At 43.9% G+C, this 10,671-nt stretch overlaps 1 protein-coding gene across 3 annotated transcripts in view; it reads left to right on the forward strand.

Annotated features, from left to right (window-relative positions):
* Window positions 1-4,024, forward strand: part of cacna1ia (calcium voltage-gated channel subunit alpha1 Ia) — a 217,447-nt gene extending 213,423 nt beyond the window's left edge. For all 3 annotated transcript variants that reach the window (XM_020051158.3, XM_034295186.1, XM_010893887.5), the window contains 2 exons: window positions 94-365; window positions 508-4,024. In XM_020051158.3, the coding sequence (XP_019906717.1) occupies window positions 94-365; window positions 508-1,218 (983 nt within the window). In that variant the 3' untranslated portion in view covers window positions 1,219-4,024. The remainder of the gene's footprint in view (window positions 1-93; window positions 366-507) is intronic.
* Window positions 4,025-10,671: the final 6,647 nt, after the last annotated feature.

A 10,671-nucleotide genomic window follows, 5' to 3' on the forward strand; every position in this document is an offset into this window, starting at 1 on the left:
TGTACAGAGAAAAACGGATTGGAGAGTGTCTTACTAGGCCTCAAAGCTCTTTTCATTGGAGATCCGGATCATGCCTTTCTCGTCCCCTCCCAGACGGGGCCTCGTGCAGTGGTGTTAAGGAAGGAGTGGCCGGGCCCGAGGCAGGAAGAGGAGGAGGGGAACCAGGACAGGTGGCCAGTGCCTCAGGTTCTCCCACTACGATTCATCTGCCAGCGGAGTTCTTCCACCCTGTGGCAGCAGTGGCCCTGCCTGCGCCCCCTAGGGCCAAAGTAGGACGCACCTCGAGGGGCCCCCGACTCACCTCCCCGGCCTCCTGGGCCTCACTGCGCTCCCCAGGAGCCCACAGCAGTGTGCTCTGCACACAGGTAAGGCATGGCCCACAATATGCCCTCCGACTAACATTGCTGTTGTTAGCTGTGTTGTACAACAACAGACTGGCTACACGTGCTAGAGTCTGTTTAGCCATAGATTGCTACGTGTTATCTCAACCCCCTCGTCTGCCCTCAGCACCCGTCCCACAGTGACTCGTCCCTGGCCACGGGGAGCTCTGAGGGCAGCCTCCAGACCACCCTGGAAGAAGGACTCAGCTTCAACGTCTCACCCCCTCAAGACCTGGAGCTCCCGCTACCTCTGGCTCCCCTGTCCCTGATCTACCCCCTGCCCGTCCCACTCCCCGAGGACCCCACCGGCTGCCCCCCGGGACAGACTCTGAGACCGCGGCCCAGCCCCTCGCCTGGCCCCGCCCTCACCCTCCAGGCCACGCGAGGACATCAGCGGAGCCAAAGCAGCGGCAGAGGCAGCATCAGCCCTGGGTACACACGGGAGGACTCCATGGACCCTGACCCCTCCGACCTGGAGGACCTGGGCATTGGGATTGGCTCATCCATCGGGGGGTGTGGCTCCAGCCAGGCAGGCAACAGTGAACACTTGTCAGAGGCACTAAGCAGCCTGTCACTCACATCGCTGCTGTCTCCCGCCTCCCTAGTGCCCCCTGCGGTCAAGAAGTGCAACAGTACAGGGAGCTTGGACCAGGGGGCATGTAGGGGGGAGGGCAGACAGATCCTGGGGTTAGAATTGGACCCCCAGGGCTTTTTGGCCAACCCGTGGGGCGAGAGTCGGGGTGGCAGGGGAGAGGAACGACAGTTGGGGGACGTGCCGGGGCTGAAAGGCAAAAGTTCAAGCCAAACGACAGTAGGGCCCTGTATGAAAAACAGATGAAAACCCTTGTCTATAACTGTCCCTGTTAAGACAAAACAACCCATTACTGTTCCTCTCCATCCCCCTCAGGCAGAGAGATGTGCGACCATTCCAAAACATGTGATGTTATGTGGTGAACCCTGAAACCAAACCCTCCTTCCCTCTCTCCTTCTCCAGCTATGTTTGTGACCTCCTGTCCCATTTTGTGCTACCCCCTGGGAGTGTGGAGGGTGTGGAGGGTCAGAGGTCAAAAGGTGGAAAGTTTAAAGGGGATGACTGGTGTTACCGGTGTGACCACTTTGGGGCGGGGGGGGTACCCCTCTGGAGGAGCAGGAGCCCTGGAGTAGTAGGCACACCAGGAGGGCTGCATCATCATATCAGGGAGTTACACACAGGAGACGCAGAGACCCAACGGAGATGGAGCTCTAACAAGAACATTTTGTCTTGTTGCCCGGGATGTTTTCCTGCTAGTGTGTTTTCTTTTTCTCTACATTCACAGAAGTTTAAAATGCAAATATAGATTATAAAAAAAAAAAAAGCCAACAGACTGTTGTTTCAGTGTGGCAGTACCTCATGGTGTAGGACTGGGGCAGCAGGAAGGGTTTGTCTCTCCTGGAGAGCAGAACCCGGCTCTAATGTCTGGATCTGTTGTGGGAGATGGAAGGGTTTGTCTCTCCTGGAGAGCAGAACCCGGCTCTAATGTCTGGATCTGTTGTGGGAGATGGAAGGGTTTGTCTCTCCTGGAGAGCAGAACCCGGCTCTAATGTCTGGATCTGTTGTGGGAGATGGAAGGGTTTGTCTCTCCTGGAGAGCAGAACCCGGCTCTAATGTCTGGATCTGTTGTGGGAGATGGGGCTCCAAGTCTGTGACCAGCAGGAGGGATGAGGGGGGCTGTGGAGAACACAGTGTAGAGTTCAGCTGAGAAGGCGTTTGTATAGTGTAAGAGCTGAGACTCAGGTAGCAAAGACACATTATCATATCACCTTCCCTCTCCCCCACATTGGTACTTTTCAGAGAGGTGTGCGTGTTTTTGTTTGTTTGTTTGTTTGTGTGTGTGTGTGTGTGTGTTAGTACACTAGGAAGTAGAGAGACAGCGATAGAGAAAAAACACTCAAATCTGGCTCCTGCATGCAGCAGTTTTCTCTTTTATCCCAGTGTTACTTCCTGACAGGATATGAATTGAATTAGACGGGGGGCAGGAGGCCTGGTAGTAAGAGAGCTTTCCTGTCAAAGATGCTAGCCCTCCGAAGACAACCAAACAGAGGAGATTAGACTGGCACCATTCACTATAGGAGAAGAAAACTAAGCCACTCTACATAGTCGCTTCACAAAGGATGTGTGGGAAATTCAAACTTTTCACTTCCTTCTCTTTGACACTTTGTGAGAGGAAGCAAGGATCTATCTGAGATCTGAATTTCAGCCACTTGAGCCTTCTCCTAGGGGGAGGCAGTTTGCCTGCATGATGGGTTTATTGCATTCTAATGAGAGTTTTATTATACCGAAGTGTATCAAGATGTCAATGTTGGGATGATGATTATAAATTTGTTGCTATTCCAATATTTTTTTAGAATACAGAATAGGAGCGTGAAAGTGTTGTTGTCACTTTGTCCTTAATCTATCTATATACCTTATCAGTGCCATTTCTCTTGTCTAAATTTACTGTTGAAAACCTTTGTTTGCAAGTGGCTTCCAGTTTTATAATGTGGGATTAAGAAATTACTTTTTATTATTAAAGGTGTGAAGAGAACAACCAAGCAAAAAATTCAAAACAACATCTGTGCCCTGAAGAAAAATTTCCTTTTGGCACGTGTAACTTTGGGAATTTCGGTTTCTCCTGGATTTTTGGATTTTGTAATCTCAGAGGAAGACCAAAGGAGGGTGGGCCCTAATCTCTCAGCACAGGACAACATTTCTTAATCACAGACGTTCCTGGAAAGAGCAGGAAGCCTTGTAAGAACACTGTCCTTTAGCCAAAACTCCTATGCTAACATCAACACGAGAAAACATTGCCCATCTTTTTGAAAGCTTTAATTTGAGTGTCCTACGATACGTGATGACATATCTGATTATTGACACATCAATGTTTCTTAGCATGGTTCTGGGATGCTTTTCCTTGTTTCAAAGATACCAAATGCACTCTCCCCCTCTATCTCTCTCTAAAACACATATGTAGTAGCAGACCCTAGTTTTGATTTAAGTCTGTCACTGTAATAGAAACGTTGTATCTTTCTACAACCTTTTGGTACGCCACCCAGCACATCTGAAATGAGGTGGCCATCTTACCCTGACCTAGAATAGACTTGTATCCCTAGTGTTTTATGTTCAGTTTTATTTGTTTCTCATTAAGGTGATGAGCAATGTTGAGTTTGACTTATTTAATTAACTTCATTGTCATTTAATTCAATCACTGGTGACATGTCTGTTTGTAACATGTGGGATATTAATGACTGATTATGGCTATGGGGTCGTGGGTGGTTATAGCTTCAGGAGAGGCCACTCTATAATAACAGTCTACATCTGGACCAGCTTGATTAATGTTGGATCGAATGGGTGGCAGTGGTTCCTAACCACTCATACAGGGTCAGATATTAGTTAATCCCTGTCATGTGTAAGGTTAGAATATAGTGTTTCTTAATCTGATCCTGGATCTGTGGTTAGGGTGCTGCATGTGAGTGTGGATTGAAAGGAATCATAAGGTAACCTTGAAGGGCTGTTTCAGCTTCAAAGATGTTCTGATACATGACGAGACACACCTCTGAGTCAATGAATATGGCATCAAAGGTAAGCCTAACGACACAGCAATAAATGTTCTATGTGTTTGCCCTGAGTACATGATGTCATGGTAATTCTTGTCTCACCGCATCGTGATTGTAGCCTGCTGTATCATGTCATTCCCATCAAAACAACAAATCATCGACAATGTCCTGGTGGAGTTTTCTGCCTCGCATTCTAACATCCAATCAGAAAACATGTTTGTGAGAGAGCAACCAAGAGAAAGACATTGATTCATATGAACAAACTCAAAAGGGTCAAACCACTTGGTAATGTATGTCGGCAGAGATTAGTTTACTGAAAAACTCTTCACTGCACCTTAAACACACAAGAAAGAATGGTATGCGTTGGCCATTCACCTCTAGTTGTTCACGTGTTGACAGACAGCTGCTTCATTCAGACACAAGGTCTTGTCTCAGGCTTAACACATCAGCAGTGCTTGTTAACTGCAGTATACATCTGTACATAACATCGTACTATGTACTGCGTCTCTGCTATGTTATAAGCCAATCATTCATTTCTGATACAAGAGTTTCTGAGTATGCAGAGACTTAAGCATATAACCAATAAAACTTTTTTTTTTCTGAGATAGGTCCACAGATACAATTAATATTGTGTGGTGGAATTTTGGACTACACAATGAAGAGACACAAATCCTGCAGTTGGCTCTTTATCCCAGTGTTACTTCCAGACAGGATGTGACGTGAATTAGAGGGGGGCGGTAGGCATGTTAGTAGGAGAGCCTTCCTGTTACAGACGCTGGCGCCAATCAAAAGAATATCTGTTTTGTCTGTCTGAGTTTCTGAACAAGAAATTCTAGGCTGAGTTTATTGAAAAAAACAACACTCAAATTGAACATCATGACAATTAAAGGGCTTATCAGCCTGACGGATGTGTAAAAACTGTGTGGGAATGTTACCAATGTGAATATGACTTGCAGCATCTGACATAGCCTTACAGTATTACAGCACGGGCTGCTTGTGGTTTAGACAGCTCCGAAGCAGTTCCACCTTGGACATTCCTAAACCAAGCAAATACTGTATCGGTTCTAGCTCCTCTCATTGAATTGGCCCATAGTATCAGATAGTAGACTGAATTCTAGTGAATACCATGTCTGTCCAGGCACAGGGACTGTCTGTGTGGATTGGTGGGCAATTAGAAGAGGGAACATATAGATGGACAGCAAGTTAGCTTTGTCAGACTGAGCTGGGGGGGGGGGGGGGGGGGTAAATATTTTAGACTCAAAGAAGGGAAAAAAATTGGAGACAAACCTCCCAGACAGAACAAAACCCAGGTCATGAATAAAATAAATGAAATAAATACAGTAGATATTGAATAACTGCAAAGTAAAAGTATCACTGTAATAATAAGGATGTTCATTTCAATAAAGATACGGGTGCCAACAAAGTGATAAGTATGGCATTCGAGAGGTTTTCCAGCTGAAGTGATGTCTGAGGCTTTTGGAATAACCGTAATCATTCAGGCAGTAGTTACTCAGCTCATGTTCTGACGCTGGATCTGATGAAAGAGGATGATGGCACACTTCTCAGACCTGGGGACGTTTTATTCACTGGTGGATGCCCCAGTATCATGATGATTCACAATGGGCTGCCAAGTGATCTCCGTTGGCGTGCTTGTCTGCATGTGTTTCTGAAGCCCTTTTGGTGTTCTGAAGTAGGGAGTAGGTGATATAATTTACTTCTCTCTCTTGATGTTATTCTCTCATTGTCCTTGATCCCAACTGTGAGAAATCCTGCCAAAAAGCTTACAGATCTACTCACCTGACAACACACACACACAGGCACGCACACACAAACACAAACATAAAGGCTGCTTATGAAAAAGCGCTGCTGTCATCCATCAAGGCCACGTGTGGAGCCATGGCAGTAATCCAGGCCCATCGATTTACCCAGCGACACCAGAGACAAAGATAAAGGAAGATTATAGAAGCAGCACAACAAAAAGAAGAGTGAATCAGCAGACAAACTGAGCAACAGAGGTCTGAATAAGATCAGGAAATGGCTGTCAATCAACAGCCCCCTGGAGATTTGAATAGAAACCCAAAATAAATCTGATCTCGTCTCTCTGCCTCTCTCTCCCTGTGCCTGTTTCTATTTCTCACTCTGTGTGTGTGTAAGTGTGTGTGTCTCATTAGGATTTTGCATCTCGCAAGACATGAATTACCTTTTGGACAACGGAACAAATTTTTATATTGATTGTGATGTTATGAGGTGGTATTAAGAGCAAATAAACATCAACTTCCCTGATCAATATCTTTAAATAATTTTTTCATTGATTGACCTGGAATATAATGTATGAGTATATAATAAATTGGGTGAGACTAAAGTGCGTGCTAATGATTGCTAGGGGATCAGTAGTGAATGTGGGTTAGCTTATATGGTTTATATCCCTCAGTACTTTCCCTCACCCTTCTTCCCTCCCATCTACTGTATCTCTTTTCCTCTGAAAATGTAACACTGCATAGGAAAGAGAAATTGGGAAAGCTGGAGTTTTCATTTGTTGGACTACTTACATAATGGTTAACAGTGGTTAATATAATTTCCCTTCTCTTTGCATTGTGATGGAAAGCTCACAGCTGGTTAAACATGCACTATATGGCCAATAGTATGTGGACACCCTTACTAACTATTAAGTTCAGGTGTTTCAGCCACACCCATTGCTCACAGATGCTTAAAATCCAGCACACAGCCATGAAATCTCCATAGACAAACAATGGCAGTAGAATGGGTCATACTGAACAGCTCAGATACTGTGAACATGGCGCTGTCATAGGACGCCACCTTTGCTAGAAGTCAGTTCATGAAATATCTACCGTACTACATCTGCCCCGGTCTACCATATGTGCTGTAATTGTGAAGCGGAAGCATCTAGGAGCAACAACAGCCCAGCCACGAAGTGTTAAATCATGCAAACTCACTGAGTGGGGCCGCTGAGTGCTGAAGCACGTAGTGTGTAAAAATCGCTTATCGTCTGTTGTGTTACTCACCACAGAGTTCCAAACTGCCTCTAGAAGCAACATCAGCACAAGAACTGTGTGTCGGGAGCTTCACGGATTGGGTTTCCATGGCCAAGCAGCTGTACACAAGCCTCACATCAACATGCGCAGTGCCAAGCCTCAGCTGGAGTGGTGTACACCATGCCACCACTGGACTCTGGAGCAGTGGAATTGTGTTCTCTGGAGTGATGAATCACGCTTCACTATCTGGCAGTCTGATGGAAGAATCTGGGTGTGGCGTATGCCAGCAGAACGCTACCTATCGGAATACTGGTGCCTACTGAAATGTTGGTGGAGGAGGGATAAAGGACTGGGGCTGTGTTTCAAGGTTTGGGCTAGGTCCCTTAGTTCCAGTGAAGAGTCATCTTAATGCTACAGGATACAGAGACATTTTAGATAATTGGGTGATTCCAACTTTGTGGCAAGAGTTGGGTGAAGGCCCTTTCCTGTTCCAGCATGACTGTGCCCCCGTGCACAAAGCAGGGTTTAAAAAGACATGGTTCGACGAGATCATTGTGGAGGAAATTGAGTGGCCTGCACAGAGCCCTGACCTCAGAGACAATCTTGTGGAAAGGCTTCCCAGATAAGTGGTGGTTGTTATAGTTGCAAAGGGTTGTTATAGTTGCATATTAACACCCATGGTTTGGAATGGGAGGTCAAGAAAGCTCATAGAGTTGTGATGGTTTGTTGTCCACATACTTTTGGCTATTTAGTTTATATATCAAATTATGGAAATCAGTATATTACATTAATATAGTGATATTAAGCGCTCAATACAATTCAAACACAGTGCAGTATTAACATTGTAGCTCTTTTTCTAATGGCCAAATTAACTTAGTGACTGGTGGACTGAATAACATTGATCATCTCCTATTAAGGACACATGTCAAGGTCTAGGTAGATTAGATGGTAAGTTAACAGTAATTTCTCGTAGTTAACATGTTGGATGCAGAAGAAATGGGCGGGAGTTAACCCCTGTACGACTTTGACAAGGGCCAAACTATTAAGGCCAGATGACTGCGTCAGAGCATCTCTGATATATGGCAAGGCTTGTGTGGTGCTTCCGGTCAGCAGTGGTGAGTACCTACCAACAGTGGTCCAAGGAGGGATAAACCACAGACCGGTTGACAGACTGTTGGGTGCCCAAGGCTCATCGATTTGTGAGGGCAACCAAGGCTATCCCATCTGGTCTGAACCGAAGAGTTCAAGGTGTTGCCCTGGTCTCCAAATTCCCCAGATCTCAATCCAGTTGAGCGTCTGTGGGATATGATCGTCCAACAAGTTCGATCCATGGCAGCTCCACCGCGCAATTACAGGACTTGAAGGATCTGCTGCTCATGTCTTGGTAACAGATACCACAGAACACTTTCAGGGGTCTTATAGAGTCCATGCCTCGACGGGCAGGGTTGGGTAAGTAACTTTTTAAATGTAATCCATTACAGTTACAAGTTACCTGTCCACATTTGTAATCAGAAACGTATCTTTTAGATTACGAGGCATTAGAAAACAAATAGGAATAACCCATAACCAGTTGAACAGTCAGTGTTAGAGTTTACATAGCTGGCCAAAAACGGAATTTGCATTTTGACTTATGGGTTTTGTACAGCGCCTTTTGAAAGGGTTTCTAAACCATTACTTTCTACTTCAATATGAATGGGCTGTCAGATATTCAGTCATTCCAATTAATCCAATAACCCTCGATCTTCCAGAATCTGGCTGTTTATCTGAACATAACCCAAAATCGAAGGATGTGTTAACCTTTTCAGTTATTTGTTTTATTCTTGTTTGTAATTGCTTCAAAACATTGTTGAAAAATAAATGGCAATTTCTCAAAAATGGTATTGACATTGTTGTATATAAAAATCAAGATATCCGTAGCTTTTTCACGCGTACATTTATACAATATTCTGATGTTTTGCTCCACAACCACCAATATTGTCAAAACACTGAAAAGACCCCAGGCACGGGAATCACATGGCCTACCTATATGGACGGAGTTGAGGTGGTTGCGTCAAATGCATATCACCCTTCGGCAGAGTGCTTCCCAACACACCTTTTCTCCCTAAATATCGTGATTAATTCCATATAATGTTTTATCTTGAAGGCAGCCCATGTTTGCTATCTAATAAATATTTACCTAATCTTCAAAAACATTTCCTGTCTGACTTTTTCTGTGCAACTCTTCTTGGCTGTGTTGTTCGGTGCATTTGACAAATAAACCTTGAAACTTGAACTATATAATATATAACACTTCAACTAATATATAACACGAAGTATGCCTATCGCCTATCATTGTTCTGGGAAAGATGCGTAGAGTATAACTAAATCACCTTTAAATGAGTTGGCTAATATAGATACACACTGTTTTTACCAATTAAACAAGCGCTTCATCAATCAGTTTATGTGGGTCCACATTTTAAGCAGTTTATGTGGGTCCACGTTTTCGCGCATGATGATCACATTCAACAACTGACGCACTCAGTTGTTATTTGGGTTCAGATAACGATGTTAAAACATTCAATGAAAAAAACAAGCATGCAGCCTGTCATAATTATTTCGCGCACCTATTATTTTTTAGTTGAAGTAATCCAAAAGTAATCATAATATTTTTCTGTAGTCCGATTACAATATTTTAGTTGGTAACGTAAAGGATTACAGTTACATGTAACTGATTACTTGTAATTAGGGTTGGCGCTGTTTTGACTGCACACAGAGGACCAACAGTATGTTAAGCAAGCGGTCATAATGTTTTGGCTCATCAGTGTATACATGCTCTAATTCTGTAGGAAGAATTTGTTTTGCTAGTCAATGCCAGTTACCAGTAGCATAATGACTGGTGGTCAACAGAATCAACCATGCTTCACTAATGCTGGAATAAAACCTGCTTCAAAATTGGCATCTAATAAATATAGGGTCTCATTGCTAAAATCCTGAACTATCCCACCTTTGAAGGTTTCTGTAACGTTACGCAAAGCGTACTCAACGAGGGATCAGTGAAGCTTATACAGTGAAATCATCAGGCACCGTCACAGAATAGTAGAGTAATATCCTTACTCTACAATAAGCACCTTTAATTAGAGCTGGCTTTTTGCACTTCCGCTCATTAACTTGCACAGTTCTATATTTCTTTACTTGTTTGTTTACTCTGTTGTTTTTATTGTTGTTTTGTGTGCTGTTTACTCTTTCTTTCCTATCTCTCAATTGCCATAACATAGTTATTTTAGACAGTCTCATGAAATTTGAATCTGTTGTCAAGCATGCACAAGCACAGTGCTTAGAATGAATAATCGCTGTACCATAGACATCACCGGCTATGAATTTAAGACGCCACAAAAATTCCTATGTTGTTTTTAGGACATAAAAAGGGGCAGGAAGGGGGACATATAACCATGTTATTAAAACCAATGTCACACAATTGAATGGTCAAATGCAGATGTGTTAGTGACTTAAATATTATAATTTTTTAAGCTAATGGCAATAACATATACATTATTTAGGCTTCTGGTGGACTAAGCTGATTAGGGCAATGCCTCTTGCTCAGGCAATTTCCCACAACATTTTATTGGCGATGTAAGCTAAGTTTGATGGATCGTTCCACCAGACATTTTACGCATTTGGGTGAATTTCATGGAGAAAGAAAAGTTCCATTGTGGTGGCATCAGATTAATCATTCACATCTGTATTGT

Source organism: Esox lucius, chromosome 11, assembly GCF_011004845.1.
Source record: "Esox lucius isolate fEsoLuc1 chromosome 11, fEsoLuc1.pri, whole genome shotgun sequence".
Taxonomy (NCBI): Eukaryota; Metazoa; Chordata; class Actinopteri; order Esociformes; family Esocidae; genus Esox; species Esox lucius.